The sequence below is a fragment of the Thermobia domestica genome, chromosome 11 (assembly GCF_964235325.1).
Source record: "Thermobia domestica chromosome 11, izTheDome1.hap1.1, whole genome shotgun sequence".
Classification (NCBI taxonomy): domain Eukaryota; kingdom Metazoa; phylum Arthropoda; class Insecta; order Zygentoma; family Lepismatidae; genus Thermobia; species Thermobia domestica.
This window is the reverse complement of record NC_137464.1, coordinates 99,392,031-99,413,987: the sequence shown is the minus strand read 5'-3', so window position 1 is coordinate 99,413,987 and position 21,957 is coordinate 99,392,031. Positions and strand designations below refer to the sequence as shown.

Below are 21,957 nucleotides of genomic sequence, written 5' to 3'. Positions count from 1 at the left end.
CAAATCAAGTCAAATGAGCTCCTACCGGGTATCGAATACAAGCATTCATGCCAAAAGCACGTACACTAACCATAAAGCCACAAAACATCTCTGAAAAGAGTTAGAAATTCTTTTAATATTCTCAGATCCATTGTCTGATTAGTGGAACCCAATTTTTCAATCGGACTAAGTAACAACTTTCCTGCCTATCGTATGGAAGACGTAAGCGTGATTACTTATAAGAGCTCAAATAGTTCAGATCCCATGTTAAACATTAGGTCCATCGCTCATATAACGTTGATGATGAAAAGAAACGTTGAGTTTGAAGAAAAAGAAAGAAAAGAGAGAGTGCAACAATCAAAACTTTTACTCTGTTTTCTGTTTCTTACAATATAAATTTAGGTAATTTGCATAGAAACTTGGAACGTATATTGATGCCAAAATGTACGCGTACTACTTGCAAAATTCCAGTACGTTTAAGATGCTTCCCTATGTTCCATATCATTTATATTAAATATTTCACTAACAATAAGCTGTATATGTATTTTGGAATGTGAGCATGTTAATACTTAGAGACGGTTATTTGAAGCGTTCGCAACGCGTTTTTATTGCTCATGCGTACGCTTGGAATACGCTGACAATGTATGTAAATGTGCATGGCTAATCACAAACGCGAAAGCAATAAAAACGCGGAGAAAACGTCAGCTCCAACGTATTTGGTGCTTTTCGGAACAATAGACCGCTTGCTGTTTAAAAGATGTCAAAAGGAAGGGAAAAAACGAAGACGTGTTGCCAGTCAAGGGGATTTTAGCAAGAAACATCTGCTTTGAAGATCCTTTGTGCAGAGCACTGGAACTCTCGGACTTGGCAAACAAGACCTGGAAACCCTGACTGGCTCACAGTATGATTTATTACTCTGGCGAAAGTAAAGTTACCAAATAGCCACCTTGGTTGCGTCTGCTCTAGGGGTAACGCTTCGAAAACGCATTGTCAAATAGCCAGAGACTTAGAGAGTACCGGTAACATAATAATAAACGAACTACTACTTGATTCCGTTATAGACCTATTTGATATAAGGCAAACCAACATCGACGTTATCAACTGCACTTCCAGATATCTGGCATACAGAAAAAGACCAGGGAATATAGTTGACTTAAAACATTTTATAGACAGCGTCTGAGTAATTTTCTGTTTTTTCAATATATAGTTTCTTGGTTTGTATCTATTATCTTAATGAATATAAAAAGTGATGGGAACCATGAAGGCAGTGCAATTCCGTATCAAAACGCAACGCAAAAGAGGAAACAGTACTATTTTGATTATTACAAACTAAATTGCAAATTTTACGTTGTATTGAAGCAAACATTTATAGAATAAGTTTGAAAGTAATACGTAAAAATATATGGGAACCTTACCACTGACATACCTAATATTTTTTTTACGTGATAAAAAATATTCGCTTCTAACTGCGTAATAGCCCATAAGAAACCGATGATGAGCTGAATTTTTGCCACTGTAGTATGTTAAGTCATAATACGTAACGATAAAGCTGTTTTACACGTAAAAGATTCTTGTAGTAACACGAAGAATATAATGTTTCAACTATCTTTGCTTAGTTCTAGCTCCATCGTAGCTGACGCGTCGGTGCGCGGTAAAAATGGCAGGCGGAAAAAATGACATGGTCATTTTTAGAGCGGAAAAATGGCAGGAAGGAAAAACAATATGTAGACATGTAACATATACACGTAAAAAAGCATTTTGATAAGGTAATTAGCCGGCTATTGATTCTGAAGTACCTGTTTGGTTTATTTGCAATGGCACCTCGATTATTAACTCAGGTAGAGTCTATATGTAATAAGGGTATCGAAAGGAGAAATAGCTATAACGGTTGCTTATGCATTGCTTCAGAGATTGTATGTGACTCTGAAGTAGCAGTTTACAACGCAGTTCAAAATAAGCTTATACGTAATGTTTCTATACAAAGATGCATTTCCATGTACAACAAAGGACTCATAGTAAAATTCAACAATTGGGTTTGTCAGGATTTTATCAAGAAGATGTAGAGTTTTCTATAATCTGGAACCAAATTGATTTACTGGCGTTTCTTCCATATAAAGATGCGTTGCACGGCATGGAATACTTAAAACACATAGCTCCTCCAGAAGCACAAGAACTCACTCATTATTTTGATTCAATATATGTATCCGGTTCATACAGGAGATTAGAAGAGCAAGAAACTATGAGAGTAAGACGCATGTTGCAACGGTTTCCTCCCCAAAATTGGAATGTGCATCAGGCTACTCTAGGAGAGAACCCACGCACAAATAATTTCTGCCTGCTGACAGTGATCCTGCATTATGAAAGGTGGCAGAAAAAAAAAAAAAGACAAAGCAAGTATACGTTGATTTGCAGAACAGGCCGAGGAATTTGTGTTTAAACTACATTAACGGAAATAAATCTCTTGAAGTTTCGTACGTACAGTCGCTCACAATTTGAGATTTTAAACATGACAGAGAACAAGGTGGTTGTTGTTGCATGTACGAGTAGTGTATGGGCTATAATACAACGGGACATTACATTTTATACCCCAGTTTGTATAGAAGCGGAAGTGACGTTAGAGTATGACGTCATAGCCATGAGGAAAGCGTAATGTCGCATAGTGCATAGTACAACGAAGCTAACTTTGAATTTGCATTATACGAAATAAGACAATACAAAATCATATAGTAGTGTATTTATTGTTATTGCATGTGGTATGTTCTGTATATCTTATTGTGAATTTGACTTCGTGATTTGCACTATAAAAATAATAACATATTGCAGTTACTGTTGTTTCACGTAAATTATGTCCTGTATACAGTAAACATTGATCCAGGAATAATAGAAGATGAAATAAAAGAAGTATACCACAATATTTCTTTGACAAGTTGTGTAGTATAGTCATTTTGTTTCTCAAAAATTTGAGTATTAATAATTTGTTTACAAGGCTAGAAATTCTTCAACTAATACGTGCAAGAGGTGAGTTTGAGTAATATATTTAAAAATGTTTTCTTACATGTGTATGTTACGTGTTTACATATTATTTTTCGTTCCTGCCATTTTTACAGTGAATTGACGCGTCTGCCTCCTTCGGTTCATTCCCGCGTCTCTCACAGTGTTCGTAGCTTGAGGGAGATTTCTCGAATCTAGGAAAATTTCGTAGGTAAATTTATCAAAATGAGAAAAAGGGATGTTTTGATAAAATGTGAAAATCTAGGGAAATTCTCGCACTGACTGATTGACCATATAAATGCATAAAATTTCTCTTTGTTCTTCAGAAATAAACCAATACGATAGCAATAGTTTGTGTGTGGGAGTCTGTAAGTGTGTCTGTTTAAAGTAGTGTAATTTGCATTCATTATTAGCTCGGTGTATTTATGTTTTTCTTTTTGTAAAAAAAAAAAAAAAAAAAAAAAAAAGTGAAGGAAAATGTTTTAAAAATAGAAGCAAAAAATCAAATGAACAAAACAAATGTGGTTGGCATTTCCTTTAATATAGCTAAATTAATCTTATCACCAGCGGCGTATTTACGATTTTATTTCAGGGAGCTTTGCTAACTTTCCGGGGGCTTTGTCTGGAAATGTGAAAATTCGTCAAGATATTTCATTTACTTTACTATATTAAGTAAGATTTCGCGAGGCTTAAGCCCGGAAGCTTCCCCTTAAGTATGGCACTGCTTATTACATAACTTCTGTCATAGGAATTGGGCACTGAAAAATAGGAAAATTTTTAATAAGAAAAGCTAAAATTTTGTGTCAGTCGAAGGAAATAACCTACGAATACTGGTTTCTCACCAGTTTTATCCTGTCCTGACGTCGTTAGGTTAGTGGATACCTAGCATAGATTGGTTAGTATTTTTATCGCATATACCCGGACACTATATTTATAACTAAGATGTTTAAACTGTACTAAGGACAATATACACTCAGCAATACAACTCTTCCCACAAGACATAATTCCTTAGGAACAAAAAGTGCACTTCCTAATGGAAGAAGTACATATAGCATTTTCTTAAGCTGGAGAGAACATAAGTTGGTACGAAATGTGGCTGAGGCCCCGAACATCCTACTGCCTAAAACGATCGGAAGCGGGACTTGCCAAAAGATATACAGAAGCGTTATGCCACGCCTCCATGAATGCGATTGCGAATTTCCCAACACCTGAGAATGAATTGGAGTGCCTCCAGTAGATCCGAGGAGGGCACGGAGACTCGTTGTTGGAGCACTTGCCTCTGGTGCGTGGAGTCACTGGTTCGATTTTCGACCAAATAAGTTTATGGTAGACAACACTGTATCCGTAAGTTTTCTCGAGAACTCCTGTTTCCTCATAAATTTTCATTCCTCCAATTCTTCTATCATCATTTACTTGCTTTAATCACCCCCTCCTCTTAGTCTAAAAGGCTTAAATGTGGGACGTTAAACGGAAGGATTTAATTTAGTTTCAATTTTCCAGTAGATCCGAACTTGAGCGACAAAAATTCAAATTATTCCAACATTTTGGAATTGTTCTTCCGAACTCATGCGAATGGAGGAGAATCATCTATCAAACAAGCGATGACATTTTCAGCATGGGAAGCGTCAATAGAAAATATGTTTAGGAACAGTTATAACTATCAAGACCAAGACTATCCTGTAAATTTAGTCTAATTTTAGAGGAATTTTACACATTTTCCTATAATTTATCTGCATATTGAATTTGGACCTCCACAAAAGCTTGAAAATCCTCTCGAAATAAATTCCTGCATATGTGCCTGAAATAGGTGATAATCAGGACCGGATTTAGGGGGCGTGCAAAGGTGATCGTGCACCCTCCTTCGTTTTAAATATACACTACCTAAAGCGAGAATCAACAGTTAAAATAACAACACATTTTCGGAAAAATTCTGCTGGCATGTTTTCGCTTGGGCTTAAAAGAAAGGGAAGTTTGGAAAATCAATAGTTTAAGTCAATTTTCTGAAGGTTGAAGGAAAAGAACTCACCGAGAGCAGACATTTAGAATTTTCAGGGTAATTTCTCATTCATACCATAATTGCGTAAAAGCATTTTAAAAAATTCAAATTTAATTCAAATATACTGGTAGGTATTGATGCACCCCCCGTCTGAAAATCCTTGATCCAACCCTGATGATAATGGCCGGATGAAGGTAGTGGGAAGAAATGGGAAAATCTGCAAAAAATCCAGCACACTGTGTTTGTCCACGACAAAGTTTACATGACGCAGGCTCGGAACCAGAGACCCTATGAACCAGAAATAATCGCTCTATCATTGAGCCAGCACACAGGGTCCGTAGTTCGTTCCCAGCTCGCGCTAGGCGAACTTTGTGGTGGACAAACACCGTGTGCGTGGGTTTTCTTGAGGTTCTTCCGTTTCCTCACATTTTCTTAATTCTCATTTTATTTATTTCTCATTATCACCGACTCCTTTAACCTCGCCGGCATATTGTGGGGCGTAAAACAAGAAAAATTCATTTTTTTCATCACGCAGGTAAAAAGTAGCGTAAGATAAACGAATGAAGTGCCTACGGCGTCCTTAAACCCCACAAATGTAATATAAAATCCTTAATTTTGAGCAAAATTGCATTTATTCTCACGGTAGGAGAGTATGGCAGAGAGCGATTTTTTTTTTCTAGTTAAGGGACAAATGGTGATGTGTTGCTACCACTTTCCCGAAAGCTTTAGATAGGAATTTTCAATAGTTTTCAAGAATTTTCAAGAAAAGAAATGTTTCCAGATTAATTCGCACTGTCAGGTTTTCGGATCCGGTGTTGGCAATTGAGTTCGTAGTTAGCATTCCCATTCACTTCAGATGACATCAAGGCTCAACCTTAATCAATCCGCACATCGAAATAAAAATAACAGTTATGAGATAAAAAATAACAGTTTATCGTGTTAAGTACAAACAAGTGTGTATGGTTTCACAATGTGAACCTAAGACTTCTAAGCTATGCGAATGCAAGTTGAAATAGTGCATTTCTAAGTTCTGGTTGTAAACAGCAACATCATCAAAGATAGATCCTGCTCGCTGTACGCTATATCCATATCAAAAAGCCACTACTCGCTATCACTTACTGTTTTTGATCTATGGTGATAAAGGTTGAAACCATATATGGTTTATTTCAACCACTTCTGGTTTGAATAGGGAATTAAGGGAAGAGATGAAAATCTATTCTTCGGACGTTGAATCTACTGAAAAAAAAAAAAAACGCACCTTGATAGTATTTGCTGTTTTTGATCTATAGAAATCAGCATCGGAAGTAATAGTAAGTTTGAATCCCACGATTATGCCGGTTAGCTTAAGGAAACGGTGATTATGAAAATAAATGAAATGGTGGAATGAAGGAAGTGGGAGGAAACAAGAGAACCCCGAGAAAACTGACGAGCACGGTATTTGTCCACCACAAGATCCACACGGTCCGAGCTGAGAACAAACCAGGGACCCCAATCACCGGATGTGAACTCTCTACCACTGAGCCACCGCGCCCCCAATAGTAAATATGAATCAATTCTGATTTTGGTAGAGTATTGTAGATAGTCATGGATGTGTTGCCTTGAAATACAAAAAAAAAAAAAAAAAAACCTACTCGCTATATGTTACCATCTTCGCTCTATGGCGTTAAACCTTGAAACAGGTATTGAAGCCGTGAGTAACAGTAAATTTGAACTATTTCCGATTTTGATAGTGCTGTGGATAGTGATGATACGTTGTCTTGGGACTCTGAAACATTAAAAAAAAAAAAAGTCATTCTCCAAGGTCATTTTCATTCTATGGTGATAAACATTGAAACTGAAAATAAATGTATTTTTTGTGGATATATTTTTTCTATTTTGTAAAAAAAAAAAAAAAAATGCAGTATGGATGAGTGATGTTTCTTATTAATAATTCTTCCAAGTAAACCACATTTTATCTTGTTTTTTCTATCATCTAGGAAATATTGTAAAAGTAGTTATATTTTTAGAATAATATGTATATATATATTGTATATATATATGTATATATATATATTGTATAATATCATTGACATGTTCTATACCATATGGCAATCAGCCAATGTAAATAAAGGCAGTAAAATTCAATTCAATTCAATTCTGGCACAGTAACGCAAACCCAAACGGAAAAAGATCCCATACCAATTATCGAACTAGGATCTCACTTTGTGACTGTTTCGCAAAATTTGTTGATCGCAACGTAACGCAAATTAGTAATGAATCAGTGCTGACTATCGGAAAGTAAAACATTGAGTTGCCTTTAAGGAAAGTTTACTTATAGAATGTGGCACTAAATATTTGGTAAGTCATAGAAAAACAAAGATCTTTTTTTCCAGTTATTTAGTGAGTGGAATAATCTTATATTTTTGTATCTGAAAAGAAGCTTGCATAGTCTTTGTACTAAAAAGGGCACGATTTTTAAGGTAAGGATTGAAAATCATCAGTTTATAAACCAGCGTTTCCCAACCTTTTTCAACTTGCGGCACACTACGGGTGTAACTTGAATTCTCGCGGCACACTCATAAATATTATTTGTAAATATAAAATACCGTGGTGTTTTTTTTCTGATCTCAGAGAGAAGAAAGCTCGATCACTGGTTTTCCCCGTGGTTAATCATTATGCTTACTTTTCATTCTAATTTAAAAACAGAAAACAGTTCAGTGAAATATTGGACTCTGGATTTAAAAACTACCCTTCCTTTTTCGAAAATTGTATCCAATCTTTCACTAAGAAGATAGATCACTAAATAACGAACGGAAAACAAATCTCTTACTTTTATAACACAAATGAAGGTAATTTGTTTGCACGTTTGCTATGTCTATTGAAACTATTGAAAATTTTAAAATTTCAAGTTACGAAATAAACTGCAACAATAAAGGAGCAACAATAGTCACAACAATGATAACAAATACTTTTTTCAACATTAAAATTGTACACAATAATTTTGTTTAGATTTCTCCGCGGCACACCGGCGGCCCATTCACGGCACACCGATTGGGAAACGTTGTTATAAACTGTGCAAAGATGAATGCCGGGGCAAGAAAGCAAGAAGAAGAAGAAGAAGGAAGTGCAAGGCAATAATATAGAAACAGGGAGAAGTAAAGTACCAGCAAAAACAAAAATTATTTCGGAAGGTAAGTTACAAGAAGTATGTAATTATGTTTGGTATAGATTGTAAAGTCGCGTCGGGATGTACACATCATGAATACGAATGCCAAAATGTGGAGAATGTACAATTGGTAATTGCGATCAGGTTGCGGATGAATGCACCGATATAAATAGTTGTACAAACACTAAACTTTCTGGTAATAGCATACATGAGAACCCCCTGATCTGCGTTTCTTCTGTGTTCTATTACCACTTCTATATGAAGTACCATAAAGGTAATAGTATACATGAGAACCCCCTGTCTTCCGTGCGCGAGGATACTTCATATTATATATTTATACGTTACCAAATTAAATCACTGCGTTGTCTTCATTATATGTGCTTAACATTCTATTTTTACTTTCTAGAATAAATTTTGTTGATTTCGATTCGAAAAATGTTAAATATTTTTAAATTTATATCATGATGCAGACCAAAATCCTTGTTGCATATAATGTAATGCGCTATAGCATATAAAGTACAAGGGAAAATAGGTACGTTCTTTCTTATTTTCGTATCAGTGGATAAGTAAATGAAAGTGGGTTTGTTACCCCCTTTCTAAGTTCGTAGATACTCAATGAATAATCCCTAAAAGTATGAGCGTCCAGCTTTTTCTGGAACTCAGACGGTCTTACGTATACTATATCCCGTTCTTTTTTATTTTCGTATCAGTGGATAAGTAAATGAAAGTGGGTTTGTTACCCCCTTTCTAAGTTCGTAGATACTCAATGAATAATCCCTAAAAGTATGAGCGTCCAGCTTCTTCTGGAACTCAGACGGTCTTACGTATACTATATCCCCATAAATTTTCTAGGTAGTGCAATAGTAAGAAGTATCCATGTGCACAAGACATGCGATATGCGTTAAATCCCCCCCCCCACACACACCAATAGTCATAGATAAAGTACAAGGGAACTACACATGCAGATATAAAGTACAGGTACGTTCTTTTTTATTTTAGTATCAGTCGATAAGTAAATAAAAGTCGTTTTGTTACCCCATTTGTAAGTTCTTACATACTCAATGAATAATCCCTAAAAGTATGAGCGTCCTGCTCCTTCGGGAACTGATGCAGCTTCATGTATACTATATCCAACTTCCTTCACTATTTATCTGTCTACCCCTTTGTAGCTTGGTGTCAAACGTTGTGGCATCAGAAATGTTGCTCACAATTATTATAGCCCTTACCTTTAGTATGTGGACTCTCTGTTTCGATCCCCGAGGAACAGTTTGTGGTGGACATATCTCATGTTCGTGATTACTTCCGTCTTCTCCTATAATGTCAATCCACCAATTTTTCAATCGCCACTCACTTACATATTTTTGGATTTGGTAGGCCAGTATATTTTTCTTAAATTTCGTGCTTTCTGCTATCTTTTTCTGTGTCTTTTGATGGTTTGGGTTTGGTCAGGTCAGTTTAGGTTAGATTAGGTTAGGATTAATGGGTTTGGGGGCCAGAATTCTTTGCTTAAAATTTGAACCCTCTTCGTATATTTTCTGTTTTGGATGGTTTAGGCTAGATTAGGTTATGTAAAGTTAGTACTTACTAATTACCCATACGTAACATCAACTCATTTCTCCTGTAAACATGGTGTTTTTTGTTTGTTTGTTTGTTTGTTTTTTTTTTTTACCTGATTTTGGCCCCCGGGTTCGAAAATTACCCCCCTTAATCATCTGTCTTCTTTAGCGTAAACGGCATAAACGTGGGACGTTAAACTGAAAGGTTTCATTTCATTAACCTATAATGTTCCTTCAGTGCCCATATTTAGCCAACATTTCAATCACTTAGCGGGCGACTTTTATTTTCAGGGCAGAGAGGTATTGTTTTGATATACAAACTATTCATATTTACTTTAAGTAGGTGTAGTATGGGTTAATCCTCCGCAGATGGCGTCCGCGGATTACACACACATGAATCATTTTTGAACGTTGTATTGCTATTTATTTGGTATTATTTTAATATACCTTTCGTAGGGGCCGCGGTGGCTCAGTGGTATAGCATTCAGCTCTGGTGCTTGGGGACCCAGGTTCGATCCCAGCCCCCGCCAAGTAAACCTTGTTGTGGACAAACACAGTGTGCGTGGTTTTCCTCGGGGTTCTCCCTCCGTCTCCTTTAGCCTAAGCGGCATAACCGTGTCATAAAACTCAAATATTTCATTTTCCGGGGTTCACCCGTTTCCTCCCACTTTCTTCATTCCACCATTTCATTCATCACTCATCATCACCGTCTCCTTTAGCCTAACCGGCATATGGGTTCGACGTAAAATTCAAAGATTTCATTTCAAATATATCTTACCTAGAGTTACTCCTTTTTCGTATCTGTCGTTCACTCGTAACAGTTAATCAGAATGCTGCGCTCCTGCCCTGATTCGGTTACATAGGATTCGTGATTTTAGTGGCCACCGAGCACAAGTTGGTGAGTGTCTTTTGCACAATAGTTCTTATCGGGTACGTATTCTGATACCTGAAGTGAATGTGCCAGAGGAATGCAAGTCCACACCTCCGTCGATTTTGTAACCTTGTTTCGATTTGTTGCGTGGTCCGGCGGTACAACACTAATGCCCCAACAAGCACTACAATCAACAGTCTACTACAGTATTATGCAAATATACTTTTAGACGGGAAGTTGGGGGCGGAGCTCCCTATTAAATACATGTCTCTAGGACATCAAAAGCTTCAAAACGCATGCAAAAATACTTCTTTCCTGCTAAGTTAACCACACAAATGGGGGGAGGGTATTTATTGTCATGAAATATGAATTTATTTTAACAGGAGATTCACTCTTACTGTCTTAGAAAGTGTTCTTAAGGGAAGGGTTGCATTAATGGGTGGAAATTCCTTTAGGAGGGTTACTCGGGAGACTACTATAACTACAGTGCGTGCATATAAGGCATAAAAACTGAAGTGCATAAAACACGAATTTACTTAAGAACACAAATGAACCTGTGCTAGGTGCTTACTTTTTTTTTTTTTTTAGCACAATTGCTATCTAACTGAGTCAGGACAGGAGCGCAGCATGGGGGCTCAACAGGTAGGTAGGGGATGCGTCCGTAGGGAGCAGGTACGTCAGCGACAATGGGTTTACACATAAACAAGGTTGTGAAAAAGACTTTACATCACATAGAATACATGCCTTGTTTGTGGCACAGCTTTGCGACACTTCTGTGATCACTTTGTAAACAGCCTTCACATAGCACTTCGCTTCATCATGTCTTTCTTATAAAGTACCACATGGTAAAGAGCAGTCTTTCCATTTCGTATTTCTTCCTTAGTACAATGTAAGAGGCAAGATCCTAGTCATAGGAAGGTAGAGTACCATTCAGTAAAACTTCCAATTTGTGGAAAACGATTGCTTGATTCAGATCTGTTCCTTAATTACAACAAAGATAAATATGTTATGTACTTACGATTATACAATAGCACACTATTTAAATCTAAGTTTTTAGTTCTCAGAAAAACAAATTTATACAATCGTAAATCGTAGAAAATCCAATAAACCATAATCAAATAAACCATACCTTACAAAATCAAGTAACATTCAGAAGTTTTTTTTTTTATTTTTTTATTGTTATTCTCTTTTTGTAACTGTGAAATGGTACACTTCTGGTCACAAAAACCTAGAGTGGGTTCCAGAGGCTAAGTCTGAAAAAATCTCCCGAGATCCTTACAAATTCCCTTTAGGTATGAATAATTTTCCCTGCATTCTAGCTACAGTCAGAGGTGAACTTTGAACGGTAATATTGCTGTATCCTTATGATAATGTCGTTGTAGACAAGCAAAATAGCTACAATATAGTAAATTATGGTAATTTTAAGTTGTAAATCTGATATATTTTTTATATTCTTAATCTGGAACTATTAAATAAGCGATGAAAGTAGGGAAAATATCGTAATAACGAAGAAACTACAGTGGTTAAATTTCTGTTTCACGCTATTTGCTAGTTGTTTCACTGTCAACTCGAATGACCTCAAAATGTAGTTTTAGCCGGTTACTTTCCGTGGAGTCGTAACTAAAAATAATATATGAAAAACTCATCTAAATCAGCTGCGTAAAAGCAAGAATATTTGGAAACATTCTGCTCTTTTTTGGTGCTGGACTCATCCGACTAGATTTTTGCGTAGGAGGTTAAGAGGGAACTAATCTTTATTTCTAAAAGGATCGAAGATTTCAGGAAACAGAGTAAAATCACATTCATTTGCAATGTTAGTGTTACAACCTAGCAGAAAACAAACCAAAACATGAATAATTTTGCTGTGCGTAAGACGAGTTTTTTTTTTTTTTTTCTTAAGCTGAGCTCTTAAAGATATATATACTTAAGAATAGATGTATATTTAAAAATCTGTGTGATCTTTACTATGATGTACATTGCGGCGTAGTAGTTATGTCAACATTTAGCTTTCTTTCTACCTGTTCTGTATGTCAGCTAAAATTGCGTATTACACTTAAAAGAATGATTATTATTACTTCACTTTTCAATAACAAAATTCTAAACCTCCGTTCTCCTCTTTTCCAGACCTGTTTGGAAATGCTGTTCAAATTTCGATGGCTTCGCCGATTTATTCGGAGAAGAATGAAACCCATACCAATAATCAGAGCAACAACTTTAAGAGAAAAATTAGCTATTGCATATATGCTGATAGGTTGGAATGCGCTTGGGTATGTGCTTTATTTAGTATATACTGGTCGTGGTGATTGGGCAAAATATTATGGATTGAAGACTGAAGACGATAAAGTCCTGTCACCAGGTGATTAAGAAATTTTTTGTAGCAAATTGTCGTTAAAAAAAAAAATTGAAATTTTATTTTTAGCAGATCATGATTATTCCTCTTTCAGATTAACCACATTAGCCTCTAAAAATAATATTTTTCTTTTTTTTTTAAGTATTGATCTGATGTTGAGATTTTTTTAACTCATAATGTTATATCTTTAGTCTTTGTCTTATGAGGTGAGCTAGGCTTCGAATTTTGTTTGAAGGGTAGATTTTCTGGTAAAAGTACACAATATGGGATCGAGGAAGGTAGCAATTCAATATACAAGTGTCTGGCTTAAGAAAAGAGAAGCTTAGAATTGAGGACTGGTTAAGTTAGGCCAATTTTGTTATCCAATTCACTCTTGATCAGGGTTGGCAAAAACCATGTTAAAGATTTTTTTTTTTTTTTTTGATTTAAACAATGTTTTTTTGGTTTAATAGTAATAATAATTTGCTTTATTTTATTTAGATTAGATATGGATAGAAATAGAAATAAATTTGGCCTTAATGTCCTTATGTAACAGCAGGGTTATGAAGGACGGGACTTACAGCTTGAAGTCCAATCCGAACCATTGATCGATTTGCACCCGAGAGAAACTTCCCCCACCTGGACTCGAACCTGGGATACTTGTTTACAAAGGCGACGAGTCTACAGACTCATTCACAGAGGACACCTGATACAAATACTTTATATTGATGTTGTATACGTGTGAATATTTTAAAGAGTCTATTTAGAAGGACAAAAAGATGCAACTGCACGAGTGAAATCACAATACAGACTTATACACATTATGAAAATAAATTGACAATTTCAAAAGACTGAGTACAGAAGATCTAATTTAGTCCAAGTTAGTTCATTCAGTAAGAAATACTTCGATTGGATTTAGTTTGCATACGAATCACTCCAGTTTATTCTGGCTCTGAACCATTCATAATATTCATAAGTAGAAAATATTTTGATGTCAATAAATCACTTCATTCATGTTTGCTGCGTTTGTAATATATGAGAAAAGACTTTCTAGATGGTTTAAGATAATACGTCACCATGAAGTTCACACAATTTGTGGCTGTGTTGCTTTATTTATTTATTTATTGGCTTAAACCTCTTTTTTCTTTCTTTTCTTTCATGTGGAAAAAAAACAAACAAACAAAAAAAAAAAAAAAAAAAAAAAACACCTGGCTTAGACCAATCAACCCTAATCTTGATATTTCAGAATTCAACATGTTCATTATTTATTACATACCTTTTTATTATTATTTTCAAGCATATTAGCTTGAAATATAAACTAAATACCGTTGCCTGTTGTATCGAAAATCACTTGCGTAATCAATCGATTAGATTATTAACAGTTTTGCTTTTAGTTTATATAATATTGACTTTCTTATCTAGAAACATTGTACACTAGTGATCACAAAAACTTAGACTGCTTTCCAGAAACCAAATTAAAAAAAAAAAAAAAAAAAAAAAAAAAACCGTCTTACGTCCGTCGGATTTGTGCCTATAGGGAAATATATTTTCTCTTGATTCTGACAGAGAGTAACGTGTTTAGTCTTACAAGAGCAATAGACCATCTTCACGTTGCCACCAAGCAGATATATAATTGGCATATAGAATACAATTATAACTGTTTACAAAAATATATAAATGATGTATATATATAAATAAAAGTCAAAACCTAGCATACTGGATGATACAGGTTGATTTAACTCTGAAAGGATCACCACGGAAGCTAGATATACACAGATGGAGTCATTCTAAAATAAGCTGTAGAGCTGCTTATTTTAGAATGGGTTCGACTTTTTTTTTTTTTTAAGTAAAGAATCTGCGTTTTATTGCAACGACCATTTATGTGTCGTGTATCATGTATGGATGTAAGAAAATTATGAGTAAGGGCATGGGCGAAAGTTAACACACAAAGAAGAAAAGACGCTACTACCAGGCAAATGTGTTCTTTCATTGCAAATATCAACGTACTGATGGAGACACTGTTGACATATTATCCTACTTGTTACAACGCTGGATGATGTCCATTGTCTTCAATTTCTCGCAATTTGTGGCGTACCCTCTTCATCATACTTTGGACGGGCCTGAAGTCGAAGTTCCATAGCTTGGTCTTGATGCGATAGACGAGCTGTGATGCAGTTTTGGCTCCTCCTCCCCGCATCATAGATATCCACTGCCAGCAGAGGCCAGAAATGCTCTATAGGGCGTCCCTGTAGGACATCTGGTGGATTGGCATTTCATGCTACGAGTGGTACTGAGTGCGCCGTCAACCAGTCAGTTATTTACATAGTTATCACCATGATGGTGTGTGTTAATGAGCTGAAGCAACTTCGGTAGATATCTCTCAGTATTAATATTGACTGTGATTGCTGGACCGTAACTGTATTGATAAATGGCTATCCATACCAGTACTCTCTTCTCAATTTTTTCCTTGCTTTTGTAGCGTACAGTAGCTGGAGTCTCCATGATATCAGAAGTATAATATCCACCATTTCCTGGCATTTCATCTCCGGCAAATGAAAAATATTTTTCATCGTCGTGATATTCATTGTGTCAGGATGCAAAATGTAGCGACGAAGTTTTCTATACTTGCCTGCTATTAAAGTTGCTTGTCTGTGTATGTGGCTGCTTTTTGACGCTTGAAATGTTTCTGCACATTTTGGGCAATTACTCTTCTGGAGTCACGAAATTTATCATCCACTTTTTGACCACTTGTCTCAGCACGGTTTCTGCAAGTTTCTTCAGTTTCCTCTTGTCACTGTAGGACAGTTTGCTCTTAAGGTGTACTCTTTCATGTAAAAATAAATTTGGTTTTAGTATTTTCTTTCAAAGCGGTACTTTCCGGACACGCCTCGTATATATAATATTTTCTTGGAGGATGGTGTACCAAACCAAGGAGTTAGAGACATCATAAGAAAAAAAGACATAATATTAACGCTACGCAAAATGAAAAATGGAAAATCAAATTGGCTCGGAAGAAATATCTGTGAAAGGATGATAATGCTTCTTCAAATTGGGAATATACCTATTGTTAAATTTGATGGAAGAGGTATTTACCGAAGAAAATATACCCAAAGACTGGAGAGATAGTATAATAATATCAGTTTTCAAGGAGAAGGGAGGGACCCACACAATGAAGATTCGGGCAATAACCATGAGATACGGCTTCGGAGGAGACATCAATGGGAGAGAAGTAATCCGGATTCATGCCAGATCGGGAAATAGCAAATGCTATTTTTTCAATTAGACAAATGAAAAATTACCAAGAAAAAAAGAAAGAACAACATGTGGTGTTTATCTACCTAGGGAAAGCTTATGACAGAGTACCGTGTCAAGATATTAAAGATGCATGAGAAGAAGGGTGTGGAAGAAATATGTGTTCACTCCGCCCAAGATATATATGAAGAAGCTAGAATAAGGGTCAACAGCAGCATAGGCTCCACGGACTGGCTAGCTGTCAAGAGTCGGATCTTCTTGAGCCCATATGTATTCAACCTGGTTACGGATATGGATATCCTATCTGAAGGTATTATACGCATCATCTTTGTGTATGCTGTATGCAGATGATATTCTCTTACATTATACCAACAGAGAAAAGTTAGAAGAGTGAACAGCTTTGAAAGCCAGAGGATTAAAAATTAGGAGGAGGAAAATAGAATATATGAACTTCGGAAAAAATGGAGAGGAGAGATAGGACAGAATTTAAAGGAAATTAATACATTACATACCTAGGTTCCACTGTAAATAAAAATGGGAGTTTAAATGTAGAAATAGAACACAGAATTAAGGTGGGATGGATGGACTGGAAGATCTCAGGTGAAAGGAAGAGCCATAGTGAGACCCACAATGCTGTACGAAGCAAAAACTTTGGGAATCAAGAAGGCAGAAAAGAGGAAACTAGACGTGGCCGAAATGAAAATGCTCAGGTGGATGTGTGATGTTACCAGGTTGGTTAAGATTAGTAACGACAGAATAAGGAGTAGCGTTAAAGTGTCGTAGATGTCGAAGTAAGTACAGAAGATACAGTAGTATGGTGGTATTATAAGAAAAAATGATGATTATGTCGGTAAGATAGTCGGGAACGTAGAAGTAGAAGGCAGAATAGGAAGAGGAAGATAAAAAATGGATAAATTATGTGATTTAGAAAAAAGAAGGTTAATAAATGATGATAATTGGGACCGAGTAAGATGAAGCGAATCATCAAAAATGTAGACCCCGCATACACGGGAGAAAACATAGTAAAAGAAGGAGAAGCTTGTTGGAAAAAGAAAAACCTAGATGTTTTTCGAAATATCCAAAGACTACAATTTATCTACCAGATTTCAAGGAACATGGAGGTTACGTTTTAAAACCACTTCTTGGCTGGTCTTTTTTAATGTATATAGCATATTTCTTTATAGACATGCCAATTAATTTATTATTATTATTATTATTATTATTATTATTATTATTATTATTATTATTATTATTATTATTATTATTATTATTATTATTATTATTATTATAATAGAAGCGATACAGAAGTGCTTTGTTAGACAGAAAAAGCATTATTATTCTCATAAGTATGATTATTGGCTAAACTATTGTGGACGCCAATCTTTATTTAAAAGAAGGAAATTCATTGATAAGTTGTTTACTCAAATGGCATTAGACAATAAGTACTACAGTGATAGGAGACCCGGGTTTGATTCCCGGCGGGAGCGCATGCGGTTCGGATTCCACGTTAATCAGTAGGTCCACGTCTCATATAGCCTCGCTGCTGAACGGGACGTTAAACTCAAACTCTACTCAAGTACTACAGTGAATATGTTTAGAAAATATAGATATACACAAGAGTATTAAATTGTAGGAGGAAGTATAAATCGACATTAGTACTATTAAAGTCTAAATGTGAATATTAAAGAGAATTACAAAATCTTATACTTTAACTGAGCTAATGAAAAAAAAAAAAAATATTAACTTTATGACGAGCAACTTTTCAAATTCTTTGATTTTGTCGTTTAATTTCTCTATGGTATTTTAAATCAATAATACAGAGGTAGAGTCACGTTTATGGAAACGAAGTGGAACGTCCGCTAGGGGTGCTGTAATCACATGGTGAGAAAGCAAAGCAGAGCAGAACACTTAGAAGTCAGTTGTGTGGAGAAGACGCTAGCAGACAGTGAAGTGCGCAGACCGTAAAATGTTTCCAAAAGTCACCCCATTCTCGAACGAGTACGTCTCCGCACTTTTCAACAGCTACAGTAAAATTGCGAAACGGTGTTTGGCGAAGAGTTTCACCATTTCCAAGAAGGGAATTCCAATCTAATCAAACACGACAAACATACACACCCAGAGGACGTAGGTGTGCGCACACCGCCAAGGAAACAACACCCGCGTTCCGAACGGACAATGGATGGGATTCGAAAAAGTGTAGCAGATGATCATTCAGGAGAATTCGTCGACACAAAAAACCATTGCTAGGGCAGTGTGGAACTCGAAAACAACTGTGCAGAGGATAAGCGGCCAGGATTTACGGCATAAAGTGAAGTTTAAGCCACGTGTTCACACATTCATAGCAGAACACATCCATGAATGCAGGGCACATTACAAACGGCTCTGTGAACGGTATTTAGTGGATGACAAGTGAAAATATGTGGTAACCCTAGATGAGGTCTGGATCTGTTTGTCAACTTCCACGCGGGTCCGAGCATCCAAAGGATGCCAAGGACCTGACAAATTGGATTCACACTTGCCGTGAAAGTTTTCCCAGGGCTTTATGGTGGTTGCCGGTTTTTGCTATAAAGGAAAACTTCTACTATATTGCGCATAATGTAAAAAATAACGCAGCATAATATCAACAACATGTTTTGGAGCCATTATACCGGCGGGATATTCCTTTATTGTGTGGTGCCGAGGTCTCAAAGTCTTCATTCATCAAGACAAAGCGTCCAGCCATAGGATCTTACAACTGTAGCGTATATGGCCCGCCAAGCGCGTGACACTATGCATGCTACCCCGTATTCTGATATCTCTGTCAAGTTCCCCGATGCTCCACCATGGACTTGTGTGTCTTTGGGTTATTGATGCAAGCTGTTTTCCCTTTGTCGTCCGCGCACATTGCAAGGGTTGTGGAAAGTTTGCAAGGATGAGTAGTTAAAACTAGATCAGATGTTTCTCAATAGAAGCCTCCTCCAGTCAAACTCCGGTGTCTGGCTATTGTCTACAGCAGGGTAGGCATATAGGGTGAAAACATGACCTTACGTCCTAGGGTGAGTGTTCCAAAATCGTTTCCACAGATGTGAACCTACCTCTGTATTATGACATATATTGTATGGGGGGCGCGGTGGCTCAGTTGTAGAGCGTTCACCTCTGGTGCTTGGGATCCCTGGTTCGATACCAGCTCGCGCCGTGTGAACTTTGTGGTGGACAAACACCGTGCTCGTGGGTTTTCTCGGAGTCCTCCCGTTTCCTCCCACTTTCTTCATTCCACCATTTCATTAATTTCTCATCATCATCGTCTCCTTTAGCCTAACTGGCATAACCGTGGGACGTAAAACTTAAATATTTCATTTCATTTTCAATATATATTGTATTGTGATAAAGTGGGATATTTCAGTTTCGTGAGCGTAAACTCTATGATGTTTTCGAAAAGTGTATTTTAGGAAATGATTTTTTTTTTTTCATTTGAATCGTATTTATTAATTTATTTATTTAGTCATTTTACATGGCAAAGTTATATTTATTTTGATTTTAAGATAATTTTGAATTTAGCAAACTTTAACATTCTGACAAGGGTTATTCTGCTTAGGTGACAATTGAATTCATGACTATTTTACTTTTTATCTATTATATCGGATTATATTTTGATTTTTACTAAGTGCTGTATTTTTGTCCACTGATATTCGCACCACTGAAAAAAAAAGAAACTATTACTTTTATTATTATTCTAGATACTTCATAATAAGCTGATTTCCCTTTATGTGATATCGAAGATGGGAATTAAAGTTCGGTCTCCCCGTCGTGCATGTTTCTACATTATGATTTGTATTTTGAGAAAACATCTCTTACGCTGAAACTAACTATAGCAGCCTATATACCAGACTTATATAAGTAAGTTGTGATAGTTGAGAAGAGCGAGACTCACTCCTCACTTACCACTCACCCCGTTTCCTTCCCTTCTAGTCAAATGTCAGTAAACGGTGAAAGATGTTTCCAATTATTTTAAATGAGAAGTCCATTTACCAAATTTCATGTCTGTAACATTCAAGAGATTACGAGATACGGGCATTTTAAGATGATAATTCTCCTCTCTCTTCTTTTCCGTTCCAAATTCCAAGTTTTCAGCTTAAGCGGTTTAGTCTGGGCGTTAAATCATTTTTCAGGAATACTTCTTTTATATATTTAATACTTTCTTCTTTTGCAGCTCAGCAGTTTGCTAAGGTTCTTAACGTAGACAAGGCCAGGCTCATTAGAGTGTCTGGTTTCCACAAAGAAGAGTATGATATGGAAAAAGGTGAAATAGTTGTTCATCCGGAAGAAACTGAGAAATCGTAGACTCAAAGAATACGCGTTTCTGTTCTCAAGAAGTATCGTAATCAAGTGTGGATTTGCAACGTGCTGCTGTGGAAAGTTGTAGTGAAGATGAAAGTACTTTCATCTAGAAGGAACTATCATGATTTACGCTGTATATATGCTGAAAATGTTTAAATTTATATTATTTATTAGAATAGGAAAAAGAATTAATGACTTCAACTAGAAGCCGAATAAAATACCCATGCTCCAGCTGAGTTCGTATTTGTGGTTTTGTAATGTATCTATATTGTACATTTGTATATTAAATTAAAACTTGAAATCAGTAAATATAAAATAACTTTTATATTATTAGCTGCTGATTTTATTAGTTAAAAAAAAAAAAATATATTGATGCTCGCATATAACCAGATAGTTAGGTCGAGCCATATAGAACTCATGTTATTCCTGGTGAGATTCGTTGCTGAACTCCATAGATCCAGTTATCACAAGGGACCATTTCGATTTTGTGAATTCAATTGCTGAAAATCATTGCTAGCATAGGATTCAGCACCAAAAGAAACAGAGAAAAAGAGGGTGTTTAGTGGGTGACCGTATACAGGGAGGGAGATAAATGAGGCAAAGTGCGAAGATAGAACGTAGAAAATGTCTAGAAATGCCATGTTGTTAATTTTGAAACGAGTGAGGTCAAATGTTGGATATGAGAAATGCATGTAGATCTCCACTGAATATGCGTAATGTGAATCATGGGGGCATCTGAAAAGCTGCCATGTTGGAATTAGCGCAAGAAGAATATACGGGAAAGGGGTCATGTGACATACGGCTCTTGACGCACACCGTCTATTGGAATAAATAGTGGCCAATACAGTTTGAGACCTCTAACAGGAGGCATTCCACGCTATGGCAATGTATCAATACCGTCGTAAAGGTGACGTAAATGAGGAACTAGAGACCCTGTAGTACGGTCCATGAGCATGTTGTATGCACGAGGGGTATAAAGAGATAGAATCGAATCCTGGAACATCAAGAAGAATGTTTGCAGCGTGTAACGGAATGAGAAGTAGTTCCATTGGATGAATGCTGACGTGGTACTTTGCAGAAAGACACCTGTTCCATTCAGGGTTCTGATATATTAATGAACCCTTCAACAAAACGTGTCGGTTGTAACACCGGTGACTCTTCTCTCAACCAGTTACGTACAATTGGCAGTTACTGTTGATTGCAGGCACTGTTGATTGTCATGTTACCCATGAGACAAGAATTCGGGCTGTCTCGTCTCGTTTTCAATATAGATCAGTCTGACTCGTCTCGTTCGGCCTAGAGTATTGGTATTGCCAAACCTCGTCTCGTCTTGTATGTTTTCGTGGATGTTTCGTCGTCTCGTCTCGTGTGTATGAGCAATTGATTATTTAAATCCATTGCCTAAACGTTTTACTAGGAACGTTGTTTATTATGTACACCTTATTATTAGAAGCACTGGTTAGTTTCTCCCCTCAAAGAGTACATTGACAGTGGAAACACGTTATTTTGTTCAGTCATCAT

The 21,957-nt window shown here is 36.4% G+C and overlaps 1 protein-coding gene across 1 annotated transcript; it reads left to right on the top strand.

Annotated features, from left to right (window-relative positions):
* Positions 1 to 7,981: 7,981 nt before the first annotated feature.
* Positions 7,982 to 20,769, top strand: LOC145664312 (uncharacterized). The gene is made up of 3 exons (XM_081730866.1): positions 7,982 to 8,136; positions 12,663 to 12,894; positions 20,309 to 20,769. Exons 2-3 carry the CDS (start codon positions 12,675 to 12,677, stop codon positions 20,437 to 20,439), a joined length of 351 nt encoding a protein of 116 aa, XP_081586992.1. The 5' UTR covers positions 7,982 to 8,136; positions 12,663 to 12,674; the 3' UTR covers positions 20,440 to 20,769.
* The last annotated feature ends 1,188 nt before the right edge of the window (positions 20,770 to 21,957 follow it).

Coding starts and splice junctions, on each gene's coding strand:
- LOC145664312 (XM_081730866.1), top strand. CDS start 12,675: ATGCTGTTCAAATTTCGATGGCTTCGCCGATTTATTCGGAGAAGAATG. Junction 12,895..20,308: donor CGATAAAGTCCTGTCACCAG/GTGATTAAGAAA, acceptor CTTCTTTTGCAG/CTCAGCAGTTTGCTAAGGTT.